Raw genomic sequence first — 25332 nt, 5'->3', positions numbered from 1 at the left:
GGGCAAGGCGCCGCCTGAAGGGTCCCGCAGTGGCAGGCACGCCAATGAATCTGCACCTGTCACTGCCGATGGAGAGGAGGAAATAGCAGCCCGCCATTTTATCTCCAGATGCATATTAAGAATGGAAGTGGTGAATTCTTGTAATACAGCTGAAATAAAAGAAGAAACTACCTATAGAACTCTAACTTATATATTTAGTAAGCTTAATTGCCCCGAATCGAGCCGTTGTTAAAGTTACAACTACGCGCCGTTGAGGCCAGCCACGCTGGCAGCCCAGTATGTGAAGTATCGCCAGATCGCCATCTGATGGAGTGCCAGCAAAACTTGCGCCACTGGTAAATTGGGCGATTTGACCATCCGAGATGAACATACGTCTTCGGGCGACCAGCATTTCAAAATGAGGCGATTACACAGTAAGAGAATCTTCAAGTTTATATCTGTATGTACCAAGATACACAGTAGAAAATACCCATCAGTGAAGTAAGGCTCCAATTGCCTTGAACGCTTTCAATTTGCATCGTCTTTCCTACTTGATAGCCATTGGTTCTTCAATGCACATATTGATGTTAATCTGAACCTAGGCGCCAATCAGTCTCAGCTACAATCTGCCTACCTCGGCTAGGGGAGGCAACAAACCCCAATATCTCTATCCTAAACGACAAAAAGACTTATGTAATGGTTTTCAGCACCTTGGTTCAAGGTCAGAGGTTATCTTGTTCCCTGCGGCTTGAGTGTTCAGTCCTTGAATTACTACATATAACAGCTTACATACTCTCGCCAGCTGTCAGGTCAAGCGAACCAAAAGAGCGTAGGAAGAATCCATATGGTGTAAAAGATTAGAGACCGGACGAAAGTCTAGTTACATAACAACCAGTAGGCTACCCCTGCTTCGCCAAGTGAAGAGTAAAGAGTATTTACATATTATAGGGAGTCGTTGCACATGGCAAGTGGATGTATATCACCTAAGTCTACTGATCTGGCTCTAGGATGCTCTCCGCTAGACGGACGGTAGTAAAGTCCATGATGTGACTTCTCTTTGGAAGTCTCAGATTGTCACGAAACACATGTATTCATGCACAACTGAATGGCTTTTAGGAAGACTCCTTAGCGATGAAAGAAGAAGTCCTCCTGTAACAGGTATAATTTGAAAAGCTTGGGGGGAAACCTATTGTGCCCTCTGTAGTAGATGTTGCTCGGAGGTTCCTTTGAGGAACAACATGTCGACACCTATAAGCCACCTCTAAAACCAAATCTGATCCATTTCTCATGATTCGTAAAAGTTTGAGGCAAAAGCGACATCTCTAGCGCGCAAATGACCATTGAGTTCTCCTTCGCCTTGTATTCATGTCTTCTCTGATAGACTTCGCATCCATTTGAACCATCGACATCTTTGAGCTGACCTATTCCTCCGAAGCATACTGCCAAAGCTCCTCTCCATTCTTGTTATTGACAAAGATGATCTTTGCAATCTTAGTGCCGTAGGCGTCAGTGCCATCATCTCCAATACCGCGTCGGCTCTTGCAGTCCTTGCACTGCTTGAAGTCCAGCTCGTTGTAGGAACCGCAGACGCTGCCGTCGTGAAGTGTTTGGTTGCACTTCCAGTACAGTAGATTGTCGCGGATTTGGAGTGTTGGCTTGGGCTTCTTGATATCGAACGCGGGTTTGTTTTCGTCGCGGCTTTCGTGAGGATCAGGTTCTGTGATATCCATGGCGACGACCGCCTGGGTGGCCACGACGCCTTCCATTTCTGACATGATAGGCAATGATTGAGACCGAAGATATGTGAGTGTTGAGTATTCCTTGTTAAAGCTGAAGCGCTGCGCGCAGTTAAGTTTTTTGTAGGAAGGGAGTTGGAGCTTTGATAAAAATAAGATGCAGAATCCGTAGGTGCATCATTTAAAAGGGTCTTGTTTGAAACTCGATGCTCATTGTTGCTATTGAGTGCGAATTGTCGCCTATTCATCGAGGCTCTGATAGAAATCCGTCCGAGCCCAATTTATCGACATCACATGTAACACAACCTCGCATTATGCATCAGTACCATTAGGGTCGGACAATATGAGTCAAATCTTGATTGTTGTGTTTGTGAGAGGAAACTCTCATCAGCTGAATAGCGAGTAGCTGAAATCAGCGACGTGAACGGCTCGTATCACACATTAGAATAGGTTATCTGGTCTCAAAGTTATCGGGCAAATCTCTCTGGACCATAAAATCAGCCTTATCAATTTGGCTACGTACTTAATGCTGCTTAACAACACCTGCAGCATTAGCTTGCGCGGCAATCCTCTTCTTGTACGCCTGAACATCGCCAGGGAACTTCTCGACAGTGCCTCCGTCACAAACCCACAGCGATTTGCACACCGTCTGCAACATTGTGACGTCGTGAGACACCATCAGCACACCACCCTGGAATTCGTTGAGCGCCTCAGCCAAAGCATCCATGGCTTCGATATCAAGATGGTTAGAAGGTTCGTCAAGAACCAGAATGTGCGGGTTTGTAAGAGCCAGGCAAGCAAAAGCAACACGAGACTTCTGACCTCCAGAGAGCAATCCCATCTTCTGCAGGCCGGTTGTGCCGGTGATACCAAAAGCACCAAGTCGCCGACGGTATTCCTCATCTGTTCGTCCCGGATAGTTCTTTGACATGAAACCCACGGCACTGTCATTGAGGTCGAGGGCGTCAACGTGGTGCTGAGCGAAGAATCCAATTCGAAGACGAGGGTGTTGCGAGATCAGACCAGACGAAGGATCCAGTTTACCAATGAGCAGCTTCAGGATAGTTGTCTTACCCGCACCGTTGGGTCCGACGATACCAATTCGAGAATCCAGCTGGACATCCAGGTCAACATTGCGGAGCAAGATGTTGTCTTTGTTATAACCAAAAGTGACCTCAGACATCTGTACAATAGGGGGAGATAGCTTCTCGACCTCGGGGAATGTGAACTTGACGCTGTACTCAGCCTCTGGGGGTTCAAGGACCGGCATCTTCTCGAGCTTCTTGATACGTGACTGGGCTTCTGATGACTTAGCGGCGTTATACCGGAACTTGTCGATAAACGCCTGCAGATGGGCTCTCTGGACCATCTGGTTCTCGTACTCTCGTTTGGCGACTTTCTTGCGCTCCTCGCGAGTAGCATAGAAGGTATCGAAGTTGGCTCCACGGTAGTAGTCGAGACGCTGAGAGTGTTGATGAATGATATCGGTGGCGACTTCGTTGAGGAACGCTCTGTCGTGAGAGACAACGAGGACGGTGCTGGGGTATGTTTGAAGGTACTCGGACAAGAATGTAATCGAAGGAACGTCCAACATGTTAGACGGTTCGTCAAGAAGAAGCAAGTCAGGTTCACAGAACAGTGCTCGGGCAAGGGCCAGACGCATTCTCCAACCACCAGAGAAGGTCTTGGTGGCGTGCTGCTGTCGCTCTGTTGAGAAACCGAGACCAGCAAGAATACTAGCAGCTCGTGACTCGGCCTTGTCTGACTCCATTTCGGCCAACTTGGACTGAACATCTCCCAACTTGGTATCCTGGGCCTCTCTATCACGATCGATTCTGGCCGCGTCAGCAGATGTGTCGGCCAGAGAAGCACGTTGCTTCTCCAACTCTGCCAGGCGAGCCGTAATTTGCTATCATCGTTAGTAGGTGTTTCATATGACTCAAAGGCAGACTTACATCTTGCTCCTTCAAGAGAACCTTGCGCCAAACATCGGCGTCGAGAACCGCCTGGATGGCTGGGGTGTCGTCACCAGTAATCTTTCTTGTCAGCTATGGTTTTTCTTGATGTAACAGAGACTTACTTCTTGCTCAACGTGCAGAATGGAGATGTGGAGTGGAATTGCAACCTCACGGCGAGACAGAGCTCGAAGCAGTGTTGATTTACCAACACCGTTGTTACCAACCAAACCATACCGGTGGCCATAGGCGAGAGTAAGCGTTGTGTCTGTAAGAATGCGGTTTCCACTGATCGATACATCGATGTTGTCCAATTTAATATCCTTTGACTTGTTTGCGGAGCTGGAGCCCATTTGCAGAGGGTTGACAGCCATATAGAACTCTTCGTATGACTGGGTCGACTCGGGTTGGTCAAGCAGCTTGGATGCCTCATACTCGACAGTCTTGAAGGTTTTCTTCTGCTGCTTGGCGGCAATCTTTCTCTCTGCCTTCTCAAGCTTCTTGCGATCGACCTTGGATTCAACCTTCCTTGCGTTTGCAGACTCCAGGTCCACGCCACCGGTCGCCACAGCTAAGGTGGACGACATGTTGCGCTGCTGGCTCACCTGGATAGTCTGGTCTAGGCGCTTGACCGTCGAAGGTCCTCGTCTCTGGCCTCCATTGGCCTCAGTGTACTTATCGACCCATTTCTCGACCAATTGCTTGATCTTCTCCTCCAGCTCAGCATTAACTTGGCCAGATGCGGACAGTAGGAGCTCGGTGACGGTGGAAGCAGCCTCGTTCAGTGGTGACTCGCCCGATGCATCCTCCTCGTCCAAGTAGGAAGTTGACGCATGGGTCAGGTAGCCCACAGAGTACTCGGAGACTACGGGGTCGATGTGCGGCAGCACAGCTCTGATATCGGCCTCCATGATGCGCTGACTCGACGGTAGGATAGCTGGGCTAAGAACGAATGACTTGAGACCTCTTGATAATCCACGATGCGATGTACAACTTTAGTATGCTCCGCCGGCTACACAGAGTTGTCAAACTGTGACTGAATGGCTTGACAGTGTCGCTACCTTGGATGCCCCGCCAGAGATGTCGTTGAAAATTGTGGGTGTAGATACTGGATCCATCACGGAGGTCTGACGTCCGATCACCGACATCATCATCTCCAGGGTAGGTGTGTCTGAAAAACTATGTAGCGATAACTAATCCATAAATTTTAATAATTGATCATGAATCACTAAAGGAATGCATGCTCATTCTTAACTTCTAGTTTGGTTCTAACTGACTCATGATGATGGTTTAATTCGGTTATAACCATGGTGAATGTGCTACAACTAACTCAGCTTGGCGTCCTGTCAAAATAGCTCAATCTGACTGTGACAACGAGTATGATATTGGTGTGCACACCAGATATGTCCAGCCGGTTTAGAATTCAAGTTGGAACTTTGACACTACTCAATATAACCGAGATGATAAAACGACTGATTTAAATAAAGTCCCGGGTTTTGCAGCAGGTGGAAAGTTGGACATAGAAGCCACTCTGCCACTCTCCTCAAACCACGAAAAACTGTCCTAGTCGTAGCGACCTAACCTATAGCTAGCCACATCAAGTTTGTAAGTGCCCAAGAAGATGGGAATGGGAGTCATAGCTTTCCCGAACCGGGTCATGCGGATAGCAAGAACCCAAGACACGGGAGCTCGAGCATACAAGAAAAGGGCATATCGCCGAGGGAGGCTATATCAAAATGCGAGCAGGGGCATCCATACGAGTGAAAGGTTTACCAGTCCGCCAGTATACCTCCAGACTCATTGGACCTGAAAAGAAACTTGACCTTCAGAGCTAAACCAAGCCTCATAATAAACTACAGATGTTAGATTGCAGCTATTCACTCCAAATATAGAAGGATCAGGTTATCAAACAAAGCCCAACTGGCGGTGAAGGGCCTCTAATTCAAGAATGGGATGTCGAAATACAGGTTTCTCACAAAACCTGTTCACGGGCAAATTAAACAACGGACATGCATGCATGCTGCTATTAGCATACCCGTAACCTAATATCAGCGCTGATAAGTTGCGTTTATGCAGAGAGAGACTGCATGTGTAGAGCGACTTGAGCGTTCGCAGCCCATTGAGTTCTCATCTAACCTCCAAGCCAACCTATCAACAACGACAAGACACTGCACTCGAGCAAATCTTGGTTCATTCTACAGGGCTATCCCAGCGACGATGCAGTGCCTCGGAGGTCGGTTATCAATGTGGTTGCTGACTATTGAAACCGCCGGCGTTGAATTCAGCAATAACCAGTTGCCACGAATCCTAGCTCTACGCCGGTTTCAGTAATTACAGTTTTCAGCTCCAAACCCGGAGCACCAATCACAGTGCAGAAAGCCGCTATAGCTCTGTGTATTTATTTTGTTAAGTTAAGTGAGGTAAGGGAAGAGGGGTTATTGACGCGACGCGTCAACTTCATCTCATGATGTTTTTCTTCGCCCGCTTGCACAATTCAGCCAATTGACCCTGAAATGAACCCTGGTATTTAACTCAGATCTAGGTTGTTTATGCTGACCGAGCCCTGATCTTGCGTCTGCATTGTTCTGCACAACACTGCATTGGCGATCAGATGTGATAACCATGTGCATTACTGTACATACGGGAGATCGATGCAAGGCCCTTCTGCATGAAAGCTCAAGTCACATACCCAATGCAGAGAGTCACGCAACAGACTTAGCTGGAGATGGAATGTTTACTGAAGAAATCAACTGATTCACTTCTGACAATATCCTCGTGTCCTCCCTCCACTGCTGTTTTTCAGGAATTCACATTCCCCACTCACATCAACAATAAACATTAGGGGCTCTGTGAGACCAATAACGTCTCTTGTCTTACCAGCGGATTGACAACCATCACCAACTTGCCCCTGGCGCCAGCCATCACCCACCAACTCGTAAAGGACATTGCTAAGTTGCTAACTAAAGGATAAACGGCGCTCCGGCAATTGTGGACGCTTGAGCCTCTAGGTGGACTTTCGGCGCCACCGTTTCGCGAGGACACGGCCCATTCAACGTCATTTTTAACATTGCAATACTATTGCCTCCACTTGGCTCGACGATGGCTTGACCATCGGGCCTTATCAAAACACACCAAACTGGTTTAAATGCGGAAAAGTTAGCTCCGAGTCTAGAATCTCAGGGGCCAGGGCATCGTACGTGTATAGACATTGCTGTCCCTGATGGAAATGTGAAAGATTGCCATTGTACATGTGCGATCCCCTTGAGTCCAAGGGTGTCAATTGAGTCTTCAAAATTATAAGTGTGGCTTAACAAGACCTGCACCAACGTGTTATTCAAGCAAAACAACAAATTGATCATGTCTCAAGACGAGCACTCGTCCGCCTGTTATGATTCAATACCAATTGCGGGTATGAGATTGACTCGATAGGACAAAGTCAACTTAGCTCCATGGGAGTGACAGTGTCCCAGGCGCGTGGGCAGCTGGACGCCTCGTCGGTCATGCGCCTCCTATGCTCACGTTTGTCGAGGGCCGATATGAGACAATGGCTGAAGCAAATCACCCATCGACTCAAAAGCCACGGCGATCATGATAACTCGGAATTATTTCCTTATTCTGCGGGGAAAATCCAGCATTCCAGTCTGGAGTTGTCCATGTTGCTTGAGAGCCTAGAGAGCCTCAAGATAGGACCCTTGTCCGCCCGCGAAGAGAGCCCAGAGTTTGTTTGTCCCTTCTTCAATTTGTGGCTGTCGACAAGCACACTGCGGCTTTTGAGTTTAGGGCTATCGCTAGAAAAAGCAGTTCGTGCATTGCATCAGCTCTGATGGTGAGCACTAGGCACATCTGTCTAGAGCCTAGCTGCCGTTTGAGGATGGTTGGTGGAAATTGGACTTGATGCTCAGAGAAAATGCATTGTGTCGACTGGCTGAGGAACCCTTCAAGATGTTCGCAAGTCGGCAGGTGAGTGGGTTGCTGAATGAAAGCAATGGCAAATTGACTGGTTCACACGCTCAAGTTGCTTCCTCTTCATATCCATCCAACTGCATCTGCAGTCAGATGCTTGAGAAACACCAGAGATCAAGGGATATCCTAGTATCAAGAGAACTTTGAAGGAAGTGGGAAGAAGGAACAACTCCGCTTTTCTCGACAGTCTCGTTTCAGGTATGAGTTGCGAGAGTTCCTGAGATGGTTTTGGTCTCTGGAACAACCCGATGTCAATGCTCAAGGAAACCGGTTCACGAGGATCTGGGCTGAGTACATGTTTGTCAGCGTATTGGGCCAGGCAAAAGATATCCAGTGGCCACGAGCCAGCCTTATCGAGACAAGCGAGCACTAGAAGCAGGGGTGCAAGTTAAGTTTCTCTGCATCGCGGGCCATTGCCCCAACACGAGGAAGATCTGCCTTTGGCGTTCTGGGAATTTGGTGTGAGTGCAAATTCGCATCTGGAACATCTGAATGGTGCCCGCCTTGAGGCGAGAGATGCTCCAAGTCCAAGATGCCTCTAGTTCTTGAACTGGGCCCCACTATCAGACGCAAGCGCTTCTTCGGATCTTGATCGAAAAGCTCGTCGACCGAAAAACATTCCGATACCCATGACTTTCGGCGACGGTGGAGGCATAATCTCATCAAATCAGGTCAATCGTTTCATCCGACCCCTCAGTAAATGCGAGCAAGGGGCGGCCAGCTGCTCCGCTTTCTTCAGGCAGAGGCAGAGGCAGAGGCAGAGGCAGAGCGGCAGGTTTATTCTGCAGATCATTGGGTTTTGTATGTGGTGTGGTGTGGTGTTGTTGTTGTTGTTGTTGTTGTTTTTCTTGTTGTTATTTACGTTTATCTATTTATGGTTGGTTGTGGCTAATACAACCTGTGTGGCAAGCCTCATCTTCTGACAGCCCAGTCTTCAAGTTACGGTACCATTGTTGATTTCAAGAGATAGTTTTGTTCTAGATCTGCAAGGGACGTTTATTACACGTGTACCTAGTTTCTGGAATATTAAAGCAGAATTTGATATCATAGTTTAGGTTACCTTGGTAACTTATGCTAGTACATATCAACAAACTACTAATATAAGTGCGAACAGTTTGGGACCAACTTGAAAGGGAGCGAAACATTAGCTTCGGCAGCATGAACAACCAAAGTCGTGTATTGTACAGAATGGGGAGATTTCAGAGAGCCACGAAAGGTAATTACCATGTCTACTGATATATCGTGCTTTTCATGTATCATCGGCAAACATTTGTCTTGCAGGTGCTAAGAACGGCCCGTGTACCCCGGAGCACTACCCTACCAACTTAACCATTCTGAACCATGATATTCACTTTCTTATATGCAATGATGGAACATGATGTGATCATGAAAGCCTTTGAAAAAGACAAATAGCCTTGATTGCATCCATCGGACTTTCTTCCACTTGAACCCTGCGCCACCTTGTCAATGGCAAGGTCCCTGAAGTTGGATCGACAAACTTTTTTTTTGTTTGCTCGTCTCTGTTCTTCATGCGTCAATAGTCCTAGGTACTTGGCGTTGCACATGATAACCCAGGGCGGCCGCAGACTGATGGACGTGGGACAAAAAGGCGAGTTGCTTATGCTCACACGCAGCTTCTCATGTTCGTTTGGCCATTGAAAGAGCTGTTGGCCTGCGGTTATTGAAGGCCGAGCACGCCATGGGTAATATCAAGTGCAGTCCCAAGGAGGAAAGGTGCGGAGGACAAAGCAAGCTGAAAACTGTCACTGACCTGTAATTGATACTAATTGCATGCAGGGCCACATCAAGCAATCGGGGAACTTGTTGTAGGCCTTGTCGCGAATTGGCTAGACAAGTACGCGTGAAATGGCGAACTACTCCGGAGGATCATACTGTGGTAAGGCAGTGTGTGTTACTGTCGAATGACTGGCTGAAGTTGAAGACTTGTCATTGGAGTACAGACAGCATCATCAGAAATGCCAGTCAGACAGATCTCAGGCGGTGCAATTATAAGATGCAAGATACAAAGTCAATGGGAACACAACCCCTATTTCCGTGATTGGAAATGTTATAAGAGTGCTGTCTGGTTCAGAGCAGACTTCAATGGACGTATGCTGACATGTTCTCCTCTGTAAGCCTCGCGAATTGATTCCCTATTTAGCATCTATTATGCCCAGGACCCTTTTCATAATCATCAATCCCTTGAACATTGTAAGGGTTTGTTGATAAACAGGGTCGCTGCCAGGGCCGCGCCTCCAACCCGGAACGGCCCTGTGTGACAACAGGGGGCGAGAATACATAGCTGTACACGTTGTATGATGCAGATGAGGATTGATCGTTGTATCTCATCCCCCCAGCTGCTCGATGGCGAGAGGCATACGCGGGAACATCAGTCTTGCAGGCGGACAGCGTCACCAGGGCCCTGTGACAACATGCTGGTGATACCAACCTACAGGTGTGGATAGCCTATGCTGTTATGTGGCAGAGCAAACTCCAGGACCCTTGGCCTGTGTTGACGTTGAGCAAGCAACGGACAGGGCCCGTGTATTATGTTTCTCGGTCTCTGAGTCTACGGCAGGGATCTCGTGCTGCTTTGCTTTGTCCGTTCCGGGGAGTCTCCATCCCGTTGTGACCCCCGTCGTCGTCACCTCCGGGGCCGGGACGAGACGAAGATAGCGAGCGAGCGATTGAGCTCGAGGATCAAGGGCAGCTCGATGAGATGCCCTTTTGGTGGAGTATCTCGACTTCGATCCTGTATTTTAGCGTTGAAGATCGAATAAGCACCTCATTCTTCGTTCAGACCACCCGCTTTCCTGCGCACATCTGACTTTGATGCAGAAATGCCGCTGTAGGGAGAGCCCGAGATGCAACCCCCGGAGGAAGCCAAGGAATCCCCTGGTGAAGTAACCCGTCCGGAGCTCCATGTACCAGGGTTAACAGCCACAGGGCGGTCGTGTTGCCCACTCCAGTCGTAAAAAGCATACCACACTTCATGGCCATCGATCGGATACAGGTCGAGACAATTAAAGTTGATATTCCTTGGAATGGTAAATAACGGGTGGCCAGCCCGCAGGCGCTAGATAATAAGCGTTGCGTCTTTCCAGGATATTGAGATTTATGTTTGAGACTTTGAGACGTGATGGATCTCGTGTAGCTGCTACAGTAGCTACAACAAGACAATTGTAGTGGATGTTAGGTGAGCAATTGCATTTTGATCAAGATGCGCTGTGTCAAACCAATTTCACCAAACTGAAGCCGTCCCCAAGTTTAGCAAGACTATCATCCACCGGAGGATCCTCATCTTGACCTTAGATCCGATGTACTAATGCTAAGTCAGTGTCTATGATATCAGATTCAGGCCATTGAATCAACTATTGTATGCAAGTCATGTTAATGTTGGCTGCCCTCCACTCAAAATAGCAGGTCTAATCTCTCTTGCTGCTCAGCGCTTGAGACGTGCCCCAGCCCAGACCCAATCAATTCCAGGTTTCTCCAGGCACTCGCCATATCTGGGCGCAGCGCCGCAGCGGGCCACCTGCAGTCTTGCTTGCACTGGACTGCCAGGGATAAGACACGTTCAGTGGGCTTCCCGGCTTTACAGGAGCCCTGAGGCCCGCAACGGCGCTAGATGCTCAGTGGCTACGTCCGCTAAGAAGAGACAAATGCAGGACCTGGGTGCCCTGGCTTCCCGTGGAGTCGCGGTCTTGATGTGCATCCCTGCAGAGACGATCCGTCCTCACCTAAATCTCACTTGTAATCTCCAGGTTGCAGGTAGTGAAAAGCGTACGATTCGAGGGGCTCAGGGCGGTCTTTTTTTATTATTGTTTCTTCTCCTGTTGTAATTGCCCAGACTTTGCTTTCGTCTCCCGGGCTAAATTCGACGTACAAAGCTACCACATAACTTGCTTTGCTGTAAGGGCATCCAGGAGAAAACAGAACAGGGCAAAAGAAGACGCTCCAAAGACAACGCCAAGCTTCTTTTCGACGTCAATTATTTCCAACTGAATAGTCTCTCCCTTTTCTACTGCACAAATCATTCGTTCTATAGGCTTAGGCGGTCCAGGTTCTCCATTTTCCATCTCCCCACTATCACTGGCACCAGCACTGAGGTGCACTGTCGCTAAAAGGTACCTACCTACAGTACCTACGCATCCGCGGCCGCAGCTGCCAGCCGAGTTTTGTTTTCGACAGTCGCTCCCGCGACCTGGGCCTAATCAACCTCAAACTCTCAGCTCAGCCCAGAAGTTTCGTCTCTCATATCCTTTTCCCAAGCCCAAGCCCTTTCCCCGTCTTTCTTTTAAACCCCCTCTAGGACGTCAGAGAGACACAAGCGACCAACTGACGCCGAGGTTCTTCGGGGAGAGAAGGCATCGATTTGCTTGCTTGCTTGCTTGCAGTCTGTTTGCTTCGCATTGTTTTGTTTGTTCGGCCAGAATCAGGTTTCGCCTAGCTTCTTCCCGACTTCGCATGGTTCTCCCGGGACTACTCTTCCTTTCTCTCAAAGTCGGGGGACCTTTGGAGCGCTTGGGTGTGTGGGTTACAACGGCTTCTCCTTAAGCCTTCAGGTTTGTCGCCTCCATTGAGATCTCTCAGGTCCATGGCTTGAACGACGATGAGCATCACCTCCGTTTCCAGCACCGCCATCCTCCGCCTCTAGAATGCTAGCCGCTGCATTCTCTCTCTCATTTGAGTAGAGCGTCGGCTTCCCTCGCAATGGAAGCTACTATGCAGACCGTTCCAAGTGTAAGTTTGTTGCTAGCTTTGTCCTCCCCGCAAAACCAATCCACAATCACATCGAATCCAACCAAGGATCATCACCACCACACCAGCCATCACATGGCGCTGTTATAGACTTTAAACTATCCCACCCCAATTCTGCCCTATCCTACACTTTTCTTGGATCACCTCAAACCCTCTTTCTAAAGTGGCTTACCCACCATCTTTCCTGTTGCAGCAGTAATTGACCGTGTTTATCTATTCAGCTTGTTGGAACCGGCACTGCCATCGCTGCAGCGGCCAGTGGTTTGGTTTTCGGCCAGCCCACCACTGAACCCAACTCTTTCTCTCACCCGACTCGACGTCCTTCTCATTCCAGACGAGTCTCGATAGACCGCGAGCCAAGCAAACAATCACAATCGCCTGGCGACTTTGCTTCCACACGGCCCGCTACGAGCAACACCGCTGCCTCTGCTCTCGGCGCCTCGCACTATCACACACTCCCGCGCCCAACTACTGCCTCGAGACCTCCCCTCTCCCGTTACCAGCGACCGTCTATGCCACAGACACAGTCGACCCCCCCTCCTCTGGCTCTCAGCAGGAACTCTTCGTTTGTGAGGCAGACCGACTCTCCAGCTATTATCCCCGAGTCTAGAGACTCAATTTCTTCCAATGGATCTTGGATAAGGCGTCTCTCCATTCGCCCACTGTCTCGTCACGAAAGTACAAGGTCGAGTATAGGTCCCGACGCGCCTTCCATCTTTTCCCACGGTTCAGCTGCACCCATCTTGCGCAATCCTACAACAGCAACACTCCCTCCAAACAAGCTCGTTAAGCGATCTACCTCAACCCGCATCGATCCAGATCCTTTACCGCGACGGCGTGCGAAGTCTCACTTACAGATCCTACCCGTTCTTCGCAGACCTGCTACGAGCCATCAGAGGTCTGCAACACTACAACAATTTCGACCCGATTCTGCGCTGAATACACCAACCGATTCGAACAATTTCTCGTTCGACAACCCATCACGACCCCACGAGTTCCTCGCCCCATCCCCGCTTGAGCCCCCCTCCAGATCGGCATCTGCAAGGAGCGGATGGAAGTCGTACTTTCACTCTAAAAGATTAAGTATTAGCGGACGCACAGGGTCGGGTAGGTTTGGCGAGTTGAGTCCACATGGTCGAGCAATCTCCTCGAGGCGCATCTGCATTGAGAACGACGAGCGCAACAGAGTTCATCTGGTGAAACCAAGAATGGTTTCAGCGGCATCTGCCCCTCGAGGTCTATTGCCAGCTGCACAAATTCAACCAGACACTTGCACTCATCAATCTACTGCGGAAGAAAAAACTCCATCTCCTGAGGGAACTCCTTCCAGGACGCCCCGCAAGTCGATCTCAATGCCATTTGCATCTGCAGGAAACTGGGCGGTAAGGACGACAGGGAGCATCCGGCGCTCTAAGCGTGGTGCTGAATCCGGGATCGGGAATAAGCGACATGTGTCGGAACCACTGACTGGCGCGCAATCTGGCGCTGAACCTCGAACCAATCCGCCGCTGGAATCAACCCTCCCCGCACCATCACCATTATCGGGCCGGCAGGGGTCATTCCTGGGTTCAGCTGCTGCTGTGCAGTTGAAAGGTCGTAAAAGGAATTCATCGTCACCAATCCCCACGGTTCCAAGACTTGCAAACTTCAATGTGGATTCGTCCCGGTTAGGGTCTTCTGCTGGAGTTTCCACTCACCAGGCTCGGCCTAACCAACCCTCCGGAAGTTCTACCAGCTCCACTGCGATGTCACAACTTAGGGCACCGCAGCACGACAGGACCTCCACCACGGAGAGCTCTGAAGGTGACACCCGGGATTGCACATCGGGGGATGACGATGACACGGATTTCAAGAGTGATACCATGTTTGACTCGCTGCGCACTGTTGGCTCCGGTCGTGCCCGTGCTGTCGAGACCCCCTTGGAGTCCATGTATGACGAGTCACCACCAAGCACCGCCGGCAATGGTACAAAGACGAAGCGTCTCTCAATCCACGAGATCCTTGGCCGGACATGGGATGAGGATGACAAGATCATGGAGGAGGACGAGAATGCATCCACACCTGTCCGCACAGTCAAGCGATCTGAGGCATCACCACGCTTCAGGCTTGAGTCGAGATTTAACTCATCGCCCTACGATGTCTTAACCACTACGACCAAGGAGTACAGCAGGCTATCCTTGGACGACGAATTTGACGATGATTGGGCTAGGGATGATGAGTTTCCCTGTAACCCCTTATCACCTCCCTCCAAAGGGAGCTCACTGAATTCCAGAGGAATTAACCCTAATGTTCGCCTCGCCCTCGCCAATATTAGTGGTAATGGCCTTCCTGATACGAACGGCCACGATGCTACTAACGACCGCCCACTTAGCACTCTTTTCGACTGGAGCGAGCCCCCGACACACGACAAATTTGATACTGGACGGTGTTTGCGGCCAAAGACTGCTTATGCTAAGGAGATGGACTCTAGAGGTGGTCGCTCCGCCATACGCAAAGGTCCAACCCCAACTCATGTTCGAAGCCAGAGCGTCCCAGTGGTTCATGATGCCCCCGAAGATTCCAAGACTACCGGATCCAAGTATGGCACATGGGGCATGGGCACCAAGACAGTCAGCGAGGACTGGGATGACGATTTCGAATTTGGTGCTGGTCCTGTCGGCAGCAACGACAAGAATGACAAAATCTTTGCAGTACCAGAATCGATTCGTGCGACACAACCAAGTGTTAAGGCCCATTCCGGCCATATTCGAGAATTCTCGCTTCTTGTCAATGATTTGAAACGTCTGTGCCGTCACGGGCGAGATATGGATATGCTCGAAGGATCTCAGAGGCATCTCTGGAAGGAGGCTGATGGTATTATTGCTCTCGCATCCCCCGATGAAGAGTCGTTGGACGAGAACGATGATCGAAAGTCAACTTCATCTATCAACTTCGATGCATTCGATATTGACGAAACGTTCGGAGACGAAGGCTTCGATGCCCATTCCATGAATCGCCTCGATGCCGCCTTTGATGGTCACGAACCCGCTATGTCCAAAACCACTGTCGTTCGAGAACGTCACTCTCCCCGGCGAAGATCTGTCTTCTCTCCAGAAGACGATATTTTCGGTAACTGGCCTTTAAATGACAACCCCCCTTCCAACAGACCCAGTCGCCCTCGAACACCTGAGAACAAGTACAACAAGGCTCATGATGTATCGGGGGTCGTTCGTTCTGTCATTGGGGCTATGCAACATCGTGCTCCCGAGCAAGCACCTGACAACGGCAAAGTTCACTTCGACACGAATAGCCTCAAGGCTCTGGTCAAGAGAGCCGGTGATTTACGAGATACACTGTCCGACATTGTTCGACAGGCTGATCAGATTACGCACAGCCCAATGAGAACACCCAGACATGAGCGCCAGCATGACTCGAGCCCTGCCTTTACACGGGTCTTCGACGACCCCGGTTCGAGTCCTCCTAGAAGAGTGGCGCGAAGCCGCGGCAACAATTCACTTGTGGAAGCCGCATCATCCGAAAACTCGCCATCTTCTGGCCTACCACAACGGATGCAGATGATGACTGTCAACTGACGAGTCTGCGTCTTGGTGCTCTGTTTTACCTGAGCGTGTATAAAACAATAATTACATGAAATTTTATTTGCATAGCGGTGGCCTTTGAGACTTGGGTTTATTCGCATACGTTCAAGGCTGGGAACTCGTTTCATGGACGATCTGTCTCACGCCCCGACATGAGCTCTTCCGACCGACTTGATCCATCTGGATTCTTCTCGTCTATACATATACTTTCAAGACGAACATTTGTCCATATCCTCGCTTCTGGTGAGCCTTAATGCCCACCGAAGCTAGATTTTGGACCGGATGGACCCTTGTACGAGGCAGAGCGCACTCGCCATACCATGAGCACAGCTCTTAATGACTCTTTATAAGTAATACGGTAGACGGAACACGAAACGTTGCGGCGCCTATGCCGGTACTCGTTCGCGCGAGTATAGTTTACGAAGTGTCGGTTTTATTAACGAATTTTCTTGCGTTGTCCCTTTGTGTTTATGAGGAAACGTAATGTTTCGTTTGTTATTTTTTCCCTTTCTTTCTGCTGTTCTATTCTTGCGGCCCTGAGGCACGCTGTAATGCTTTGATGATTACTCAAACGAAAAGGGAAAACAAGCAGAGGTGGTTGCAAAACAACCTTCTTACTCGAGAGAATTCACGTCCCTTCGCTCGAGACAACAGACAGAACAATTGCTGCCTACAGAAGCTGCCTTTGAAAGGAGGAAATACCAAGCTGGACATACACGGATTAACAGCTATGAGGAAGACAAAAAGAAGAGAATCACGCAGGGGGACGCGGGTCATGGGGCTGTTTGGGATACATACAGGTTCGGACAGGAAAAGAGCATATGGAGAAAAGGAGAGATGATTGAGTAAAGGCTACGTATAGCTGCTTTATTTTTTTATTTTTGATGGCTTTGGAGATGTTGCATCGAGGGCGGCGTATAGTTTTCCAGCTCCAGCCTGTTGTTATGATGCATGCACGCATGGATAGAGAGGTTATAACGGACATGACGATTTACTGCCTATACTCTTGTAGTCTCAAGTTTGGTGATCCTTAGTCCATGTGATGTCTTGTGTGTGTCAATGTTGGAATTGTCAGTCGGTGGGTGGCTCAGAAGAAACACGTTGCAGAACCATGCCACAGGTGATAATGCAAGTCGTCGCGAGGGCATTTCCCTTTATATCAGCCTAAACACAAATTTATTCTTTTGAGGAACCATAATGGCATGATGGAATGGAGCTTTTCGGAAGTTGTGACATACGAAGGGCTTAAAAGTTGAGGCATATAAACACAAAATGCAAGGGGCTAGTAAGTGTATCGAGTCATTTATTGATATTTTGATCGATTTGTCATTCGAGTTCGAATGCTTAAGATACTTTTCTGAGGCTCAGGTTGACTGCGCCGTGTTGTTTGCTATTCATACAGCAGGCGTGAGCAAATGCACGCAATGAGACAAAGAAAACCCACCCGCGATGTAGAGACCTATCGCGTCCAACGCCAAACGGTTAAAACCAAATGCTAAGGCCAAGGCCAAATCAAGTCAAGCACGCTCCTATTTCCTCCAACTGACTGTTACTGCGGTTCAAATAGTAACATCATCCGCTTTGAAAGCAAGGTATAAAGCAATTTTATGCTATAGTTTCGCAAAATCATGTCCGAGAAATCTGATGATCGTAACGTCATGTCACACAACCCGACCCCAACCTAGTGGGGGTTGTCGTTGTTGCTATTTTCCATGCAGGGTTCCGTCACCACAGCTGCACGAATGACAGTCCCTTTCTAAGAGACTTGTCAATCCATGAACCGTCGTCCTTAGCCCCAGGAGCAGGAGACTGTGCGCGAACCCAAAGTCCCTGTGCACTGAAGTCGCGGGGAGTCTCGCTTGCGCCCGGGAGAAAGGCGGATGAGGACGAGCCAGGGTAGAGGGGCATCGGGGGGCGGGCCTTCTGGACCCGACCGCGCTGAGAAGTGCCAGATGCAATATGCTGCTTATCGAATTCGCTGAGTGTGGGCGTCAATTCGAGGAAGCGAGCAGTAGAGGGCTTCCAAAGCTCATCTGATGCGATGACAGGCTCACCAATGTCAGCACCAGGCTTGGACCAGAGCTGGTAGTTGTCGGAGTCAGGTGCGCAAGGATCCTCGGTGTCCATCTCTGGGGCCTTTCCAGATCCGAGTCTAATGGCCTCGTCCAAGGCAGCGAGCCACTCAGCGGGTGTAGCGGCAGGTCGGGACATCTCTGACTTGATGGAGGAAGCCCTGGTGAGAGCGGGCACGTCAGAAACGACGGATTCGCTATCAGTGAAAGACACAACCGAGGCAGTTCTCGGTCGGACTGTGGAGAGAGCAAGCCAATTGATCTCGGTAACATCCTGGCTAGATGCACGCACAGACCAGAGGCTATCTGTGTTGAGCTTCGGCAGAGATTGCTGCGAGATGCGCTGCTTGGGTCGGGTCTCGAGCGCTGCGGGGCTCTCGGACGTAGTACGGAAGTTGTTTTGGCGATGATTCAGGCTGAATAGGCCCTCCAAAACCAACGAATCAATCTCACGCTGCAACTGAACGGCGGCGGCATTGGCCTTGGAATCCCAGAGAGGGGCCATGTTCCAGAGGTGGGTAAATCCAAAATCGGGGAAGGCCTCTAGAGCTCTTCGTGGTGAGCGTTCCATACCCTGAGCAGCAGGCGCCAATTTTGTTGTGCGGTAGTCGGTGCGCCGGTGGCTGAGGCTAAACAGGCCGATCGGCTCTTCATCATCAATGGAAGCAGTAGCGGCAAGAGGCTCCCACAAGCCAAAATTGACCGCCGAGGTCTCGCTAGGTGTAGAGGGTTCGGAGCCGCTGACCGAAGGTGCGGAGTTTGATCCGCTCCAGAGACCATCCTCGGAAACGATCTCGGAAATAACGGGGATGGCAGGAGTCCACAAGGAGGTGCTATCTACAGGTAGAGGCTCGGCCTCTCTAGGCTTTACTCGGGTAGCATCGTCCTCGACGACGAGATAGGTTGCCCAAGTTTCAGCATCAGGCTGGGGAAGACCGTAGGAGATCTTGGTGTTGAATGGCGATTGAGTCCACATACCTGGCAGCGGTTGTGTGGTTCCCCAAAGTCCGAAGTTGTTGACAGGCGCCTTCTTGACAGGGGCGGTCCAGAGCGAGTTGCTTTTGATAGAAGGCATGTCGGCCTTTGCAGGGAGGAGGCGTGCAGCCTCACCAGCAGGAATATAAGAGTTCCAGGTAGAGTCGTCGGGTTGAGGGAGTCCTTTGTTGGGACGTGAGACAGGGGTGCTAGGAGTCCACAGAGCCATGGAAATGTTCGGATAGTTTGTTGTTTGCTGAAGAGAAGACTGGGTGGGAATTGATGGAGGATACAACAAGTTAATAACCAAGATTTGTCGCCGGCGTGTCGGGGTTTCGGATTTGTAAATGACGAGCGGACTTAGCGGCTGCGGAGTCGGAGAGTCACAATCAAGCTTAAGGTCGGCTGGCTTAGAAATGGAATCCTCTAAGAAACGGAACAGAAGCGTTGCCTGCTGGTGGTGGTGCTGTTGCGGATGCCCTGCGCCTGGGGCGCCACGGGACTTAGACTCCCTGTCAGTGCAGGGGCCTAAGATGGATTTGGACGTCCCATGAGTGCCATTGTCGTCGGTGATTGGTGCGCCAGCCCAATCTTGTTCATTTCGACCCACGTCCATCAATAAGCAGCGAGCCATCAGCGGCACAGGCATGCTTATTGATGCAACTCGACCCCCAAATTGCGGCTGCTGGCGGACCCTGATTCGATTTTTCTCAGAGACGTGCTCCCGGAGATCCATATCCGCAATCGTCATCGCTATGGTGGTTGTTGAGGTGGGGGGAGCACCAACTGCTGTACCGGCCTTTGCGCTGTAATCTCCAGCCTGTGGGCTTTCGCTCTCGCTGTCGGCGTCTCCATCTTCGTCATACTTTACCTGGGTCTGTGTACGGAGACTTGTCCGATCATTGGCTTTGTCATCTCTGCCGCTGTCGTGCATCTGCATCTGCACATCCTTGGCATAACCATCCTCGGAAGTCTCGCAATGTTTCAAAAGCTCCGAATCTATGCCTTGTCTACAAAGAAAAAATAATCAGCCTCATTCTTGACAATACCCAGGCCAAGCCAGGCCAGGTCATTGTGGCCGATTTTTACTTACTCAGCAATTGACTGAGGTTTTAGTTCGTCCTCGTGAGAAGTTGATATTTTTTCAGGCGGGGCTCCGTGGAAATACGTGTCCGTTGGCTGGGGTACAGGCTGGGCCAGCTCGAAACAATCCTCATCGTCGCTATCGTACGTTTCGCTCGAATCGTAGTACTCCCCGTCATCCTGCTCGTAGTCCTCCATGTCAAACACCGAGCCGCTATGCTGCATCTGCGTCTGCATACCCCCATCCACCACAGGTTGATAAGTCATGCCAGGCATGAACATCGGTGTTATTGTCGCACAGTCTGACCGATCACCCCATGGGAATTGGAAGATCCCAAGTGTCCCGCGCCTATCAGGGAGTGGTTTTGGACTCTCCAGGATATCTGGCAGCATAGTGACACGTTTGATGCGACGCGGGGGGTTGCGGGGAGGCTTTGACTGCTGGACCTTAACTTCCACCACTTGGGTTTTGACTTGAGATACTGGCTGCCAAAGTCCGTTATTGGATACCTCGGTCTTCGATTCAGGTTTCTCCCAAAGTCTTGAGCTCTCAATCACGAGAGATCTCATGTCCTTCCTCACCGGTCCTCGAATTGACCTTCCTGGGATTTCCACTGGCGCGATTTCCCTCAGTGGCCTGCGAGCCGGGGTCCAGAGGGACGGTGCAGTGCTAGTGCTAGTAACCGCTTGCACGGAAGCTATGGGGCGCCACAGCACCATGGCCGCCTTGGCAGGACTGATCTGGGCGTGACCAATGACATCCTCGTGATCTTCGGTGTATTCGCTCTCTTCATCAGTATCAGGAGGGGTAGGTGTTGCTAATGAATTCGTAAACCTGGGGTATGTCGAGCTAGCCGCCAGTTTTGTCCTGGACTTCAAGTCGGCCTGGGGGAAAAGCGCCAGAATGTCGTAGTCTGCATCCAGCTGACCTCGCTGCTGGGGAAGCTTTGACAGGCGTGCACTTCCATACCCATATCGCGAATCTCGGCTAGGAGATGTTCCCACAGTTGATAGCGAATCACGAACGTGCATGGTATGGCGAATGGTTTGCCATTGGTGTTCCTGTTCGTTCAGCTCCAGTTCCAGATTTGTCAACAGTGCCAGTCTATCATTTTCCGCTATCTGATAAGATGAGCCTGGAGAACCAAAATCTCATCCACTGTTAGCGATTGCGCAATAGCAAATTCAGGTGAACTTACGGGTCCTGTCTGGGAAAATTCCCACCACATCCTCTTCAGAAAGGTCGGATTCCACGGGCGATGGCTCAGCGTAGAAACTGTCGGTCCGGCGGAAAACCAGCGGTGCTGGCGGAAGACTCCGACGCGGCTTTGTCGTGTATCCCCTGTCTGAGAAAGTTGCTGGACGGGTTTCCCCCACTTGCGATGGCCAGAAATGTTGTTTTGCGGTGAGGTGCAAGTCCTCGGCTCGTCGCAACTCCGATTCAGAGCCGACATTGGCTTCGGCAGATGGCTTGTGCACGGTCAAGGGTAAGGGCTCCTGAGGACTCTCATCGCTCAATGCTGATAGGGTCTCCGCAACTCGGAGTCCACTCTGTTGTTGATGTTTTGCCGTAACTGTTACCGTCAGGGCCCTCTGCACGTGGACCTGCATCGCAGGCGACCTGATATCCGCGTCAAGGGCAAAATCATCATCTCTAACCGTGGAAGGCGTGAGTGCGCTCAGGTCTTCAACTGGCAGAATAGGCGAAGATCGTCGACCGTATCCCTTTCCATGCGGGTCACGCCAAGATGAGCTTGTCGCAGATACTGGCTCATCATGAAGTTGAGCAATTGTAGGCTGAGGACTCTTGGGAAATTGAATCGATGTCTCACCTAAAGTAAGGCTTGCTGGCGTCTTGGTGGGAGCGGTCAGAGTATTTGACTTGTCGATCTGTGGCTTGGCTTCATTGCGGTTCGGCTTGAACTCGATATCAGATGGTAATATCGGTAGCTCAACCATAGATCGTGATCGTCGCCTCGTGATACGGTCGGTTTCGGTTGGTGTTGGGATGTTGGCATGTAGAACATTGGCAAATTCATTTAAACGAGATAAGTCGTAATTGATTTCAGCTGGTATGTCATGCGGCTGTTTGAATCTCACGGAACCACACGACAGTGATCGCTTGTGGTGCTGGAGGTTTGGAGACCCTTCTGCTGGGAAGAGGGCGCGATCGATGTTCGACTTTCTTGGTATCGGGCGAGGACGATGAACCACTGACAATGTTTTTGCAGAGTCTTCTCTCTTGGCCAGAATCTCGTTCGCGTTGTTTCTGGGAATAACGGCCAAAGGTGCTGATTTCGGGGGCTGATTTCGCATTGGCTGGTACGGGCGCGGTACTCTTGCTTCGACGGGCAAAGAAAAGTTCACGACGGCTTCTCCTCCGGCTTTGGTGGGTGTGCGTGCTTGCAACGTGGTGGGAGTCGTACGAGGAAAGATTGAAAGGGCTGGCGATGGCAAATGTCGAGGAGACTGCCGAGGGGATCGTCGCCGGACTTCCTCCGTCCCCGGTGACAAGAAAGCTGAAGTAGTGGCGGACGCTGCGCTCTCTGAAGACAAAGAGCTGTGTTGAGATTCGGCCAGTTTGACGGTGTCGGCCCAGTTCTCCTGGCTGGAAGCTGAGGTCCTGGAATTAGAGCTAGATCCGGAGCTAGATGTGCTCAAATTTGCCTGGTGCAAGATCTGTCGAGAGCTTTCAGGTTTCGTCGAGCTTGGCAAAGTCTGAGTTCTTGGTAGAGGGAAAAGTTGGCCTAGCACGGGAACACCACCCATTCCAATGTTGGCTTGCCCAGCAGCTGGCATCGTGATCAAAGGTAGCTCTCGTTTGGGTTCTGCGGGAACTGGCCAAGGTTTAGATGCTCCTGTGAAATCAGCTGCAGATGTTCTCGCTATCTCGTCATAACTCCTCGGGCGACGGATATCCGCACTGGTTATCTGTCGTGTGCTGAAGTCTCGCGAGGCATCGAAATCATTGACGTCCGCTGATTGTATGTGCTTTGAGTTGTCGGAGAACAGTCGATCTTGGAACAAAGTGAGTATCCCTATCGAGTCAGCTTAATTCATGAACGAATACTTGAGAGCAGACCTACCGATTAGTATCAATAGACCTACTGAAGGCACAGTTGTTCGAACAACAATGGCCATGGGCTGAATGCTCAGCATCAAAGGAGCACTAGTCTAAGCATAGTCAGTTATGATTGTGCTCATCTGTCAGTCGTCTATACTCACTCCTGTCCATATGATCAAACCCAGCACAACGAGAGCAACCGCTCGGGACTGACGAGGACTGATGGCCCCTCTTTGGGTCTCCGAATAGACACCGCGAGAGATAACTCTGATTAGGAGGAAAGCGACGAAAGCAGTGTCGACAACAGAGACGGTAATCCCAACCGGTAGAATGGACGTTTGGGTCAGGCAGATAGTATTCAGCTGTGGGCGCTGAATCCCCACGAAGACTCCTCCAAGAACAAGTCGTAAGACAATAAATCCTTGCATGACGCCTATCTCAGTGAGAGATGCAAGACTGTGGGTGCTGAAGATCCATAATAGACTCTGTTGTATGGACACTCGTGCGAACTGATCGAATGTTGATGCAAAGGTAACCATGATCTGACAGCCTGGCATAGAGTTGATATTAAGTAAAAAGGCGAAGAAATCGATTTGAGCCCACAGGGCTGAAGAAATAAGGAACGCGATGAGGGCCAGCCTCGGAGCATCTCGAATGATTTTGGAAGCACGATTATTTAGAAGAAGAAAGGAACCGGCTATACCAGCATGGGCGACCAGGCCACTGTTCTCTGGTTATTTGATCAGTTCGTATCGTGGTAGGGGATGACTTACAAAGTAAAGGCCGCAACCAGGGCCTGACGGTGATTGTTCGTCATGAAAGCGACATTAGTATTAGAACGAGCGTAACGAAGAGTAGATGAGGCTAGGAAAGTGAAAGGAAAACGAATGAGATCTTGGATCAACCAAGACGCATACTACTGCACGTAGTTCAGCGGTATGTGCGATTAGAAGAGAATAATGGCGAAAAAGCGAAAGGAGAGATGGAACGAAATGTGATGCAACGATGGGAAAGTCACCAGAGCCGTCAACAGATGGGGACAATACTTTGAAAGGCAGAGTTGCGCTTGCAACACTATATCATGCTGGGTTTCAGCCGAAGGTCTTGGGTCAAACTGGCTTTGTTCGAGCTCACTCGCGTAGTCGCTTGTTTTGTGGCGCACAATCCGACATGATTGGGTGGAATGGAGATATCATGGTGTTTCGTCAAGGCCCAATGTAGCATCTTCCGTTATGAAACTGGAGTCGTCGGAGATGGCGGCTGTTAGGGCAATACTGAGACGAGGCTCCAGACTGGACTCGGTGCTTGACACAAGCCGGTCCACTGTTGAACTATAACAGGCATAGGCAATAGCATACTGATGCCATAGGTATGAATAAGAGAGGGAGCCTGCTGGGCTATAACCGCGAGGGTTGAGTTATTCCATGGATCAGACTTATTCGGAAACAGCTTCCAAGTTGGGGGCGTGACCGGTTTGTTGAAACATGGCGAAGGAGTTTGTTTGACTTTGGCCGGGAGATGGATGCATCAACGAAACGCTTCAACTCATGGCAATAAAAGTAATAAAAGAGAAGAGAAATAACGCTCGTCCTCTCGCGTTCAGATGAATTAACATGACATCCCATTACCCGTTCGGACAGTGACCGAGACAAGATATGGCGGGGCAAAGGGAGGCCTGCTGTTGGTTGACCAAGTCGCCGCCCAAGGCATGGCACAACTTGCAGGGTGACAGGCACCCTAGACTATGGCGCATTCGCGGAGGAAGAGGGAAGAGACGAGAATGAGGTTATTGCCGAGGACATAGTGTAGTAGTGATTATGGAAAGCGGGCGAGTTGGAGAAATAAATGGGCATCAATACTTTCTATATTCTCTTTCTCAGTGGAGCCTCACTCTTATTCAACCCGAACACGCCCGAATGACGACAAGGAAGAGGGAGGGGCCTTGGGCCTTTCTTGCCCAAACTGGACTAAAACACGGGCACTTGGATGCAGCCCGTTGCTACCCTACGAACTTCCCCGGATTTCTTGTAATAACCTTACCCAGCGGCTAACAACCTAAAGTCTGTGGTAAACTCGATATCAATCGTTCAACGTTTGATAAACAGACGTCGACTTGGGAAGATGGTTAGAAGTCTTCTAACTGTTGGATATGTCGATTGTAAGAAC

The 25332-nt window shown here is 50.2% G+C and overlaps 6 protein-coding genes across 7 annotated transcripts; 2 read left to right on the top strand and 4 right to left on the bottom strand.

Moving 5' to 3' along the window:
* Positions 1-1400: 1400 nt before the first annotated feature.
* On the bottom strand, positions 1401-1754 carry FOXG_06227 (uncharacterized protein; the record flags this gene model as incomplete). The annotated part of the gene is made up of 1 exon (XM_018384789.1): positions 1401-1754. The coding sequence occupies one exon, from the start codon at positions 1752-1754 to the stop codon at positions 1401-1403; it is 354 nt and encodes a 117-aa protein (XP_018241947.1).
* A 484-nt stretch (positions 1755-2238) lies between these two features.
* On the bottom strand, positions 2239-4581 carry FOXG_06226 (ATP-binding cassette, subfamily F, member 3; the record flags this gene model as incomplete). The annotated part of the gene is made up of 3 exons (XM_018384788.1): positions 2239-3624; positions 3671-3751; positions 3796-4581. The coding sequence occupies 3 exons, from the start codon at positions 4579-4581 to the stop codon at positions 2239-2241; spliced, it is 2253 nt and encodes a 750-aa protein (XP_018241946.1).
* Positions 4582-6858: 2277 nt separating this feature from the next.
* Positions 6859-8757, top strand: FOXG_19206 (uncharacterized protein). Of its 2 annotated transcripts, XM_018399405.1 has the most exons (2): positions 6859-7630; positions 7686-8757. In XM_018399405.1, the coding sequence occupies exon 1, from the start codon at positions 7120-7122 to the stop codon at positions 7492-7494; it is 375 nt and encodes a 124-aa protein (XP_018241945.1). In that variant the 5' UTR covers positions 6859-7119; the 3' UTR covers positions 7495-7630; positions 7686-8757. The 2 variants fall into 2 exon arrangements, with proteins under 2 accessions (XP_018241945.1, XP_018241944.1); XM_018399404.1 differs by having other exon boundaries at positions 6859-8757.
* Positions 8758-9915: 1158 nt separating this feature from the next.
* FOXG_19205 (uncharacterized protein) lies at positions 9916-10557 on the bottom strand (the record flags this gene model as incomplete). The annotated part of the gene is made up of 1 exon (XM_018399403.1): positions 9916-10557. The coding sequence occupies one exon, from the start codon at positions 10555-10557 to the stop codon at positions 10393-10395; it is 165 nt and encodes a 54-aa protein (XP_018241943.1). The 3' UTR covers positions 9916-10392.
* A 1186-nt stretch (positions 10558-11743) lies between these two features.
* On the top strand, positions 11744-17174 carry FOXG_06225 (uncharacterized protein). The gene is made up of 2 exons (XM_018384787.1): positions 11744-12376; positions 12616-17174. Exons 1-2 carry the CDS (start codon positions 12347-12349, stop codon positions 15964-15966), a joined length of 3381 nt encoding a protein of 1126 aa, XP_018241942.1. The 5' UTR covers positions 11744-12346; the 3' UTR covers positions 15967-17174.
* A 36-nt stretch (positions 17175-17210) lies between these two features.
* FOXG_06224 (uncharacterized protein) lies at positions 17211-25213 on the bottom strand. The gene is made up of 6 exons (XM_018384786.1): positions 23940-25213; positions 23328-23889; positions 23189-23276; positions 21302-23140; positions 20113-21253; positions 17211-20029 (listed from the first exon to the last, which is right to left on the bottom strand). Exons 1-6 carry the CDS (start codon positions 23981-23983, stop codon positions 17698-17700), a joined length of 6006 nt encoding a protein of 2001 aa, XP_018241941.1. The 5' UTR covers positions 23984-25213; the 3' UTR covers positions 17211-17697.
* Positions 25214-25332: the final 119 nt, after the last annotated feature.

This window comes from Fusarium oxysporum, chromosome 2 (genome assembly GCF_000149955.1).
Source record: "Fusarium oxysporum f. sp. lycopersici 4287 chromosome 2, whole genome shotgun sequence".
NCBI classification, from domain to species: domain Eukaryota; kingdom Fungi; phylum Ascomycota; class Sordariomycetes; order Hypocreales; family Nectriaceae; genus Fusarium; species Fusarium oxysporum.
The sequence above is the reverse complement of the archived record's forward strand: the minus strand, read 5'-3'. Positions and strand labels throughout refer to the sequence as shown.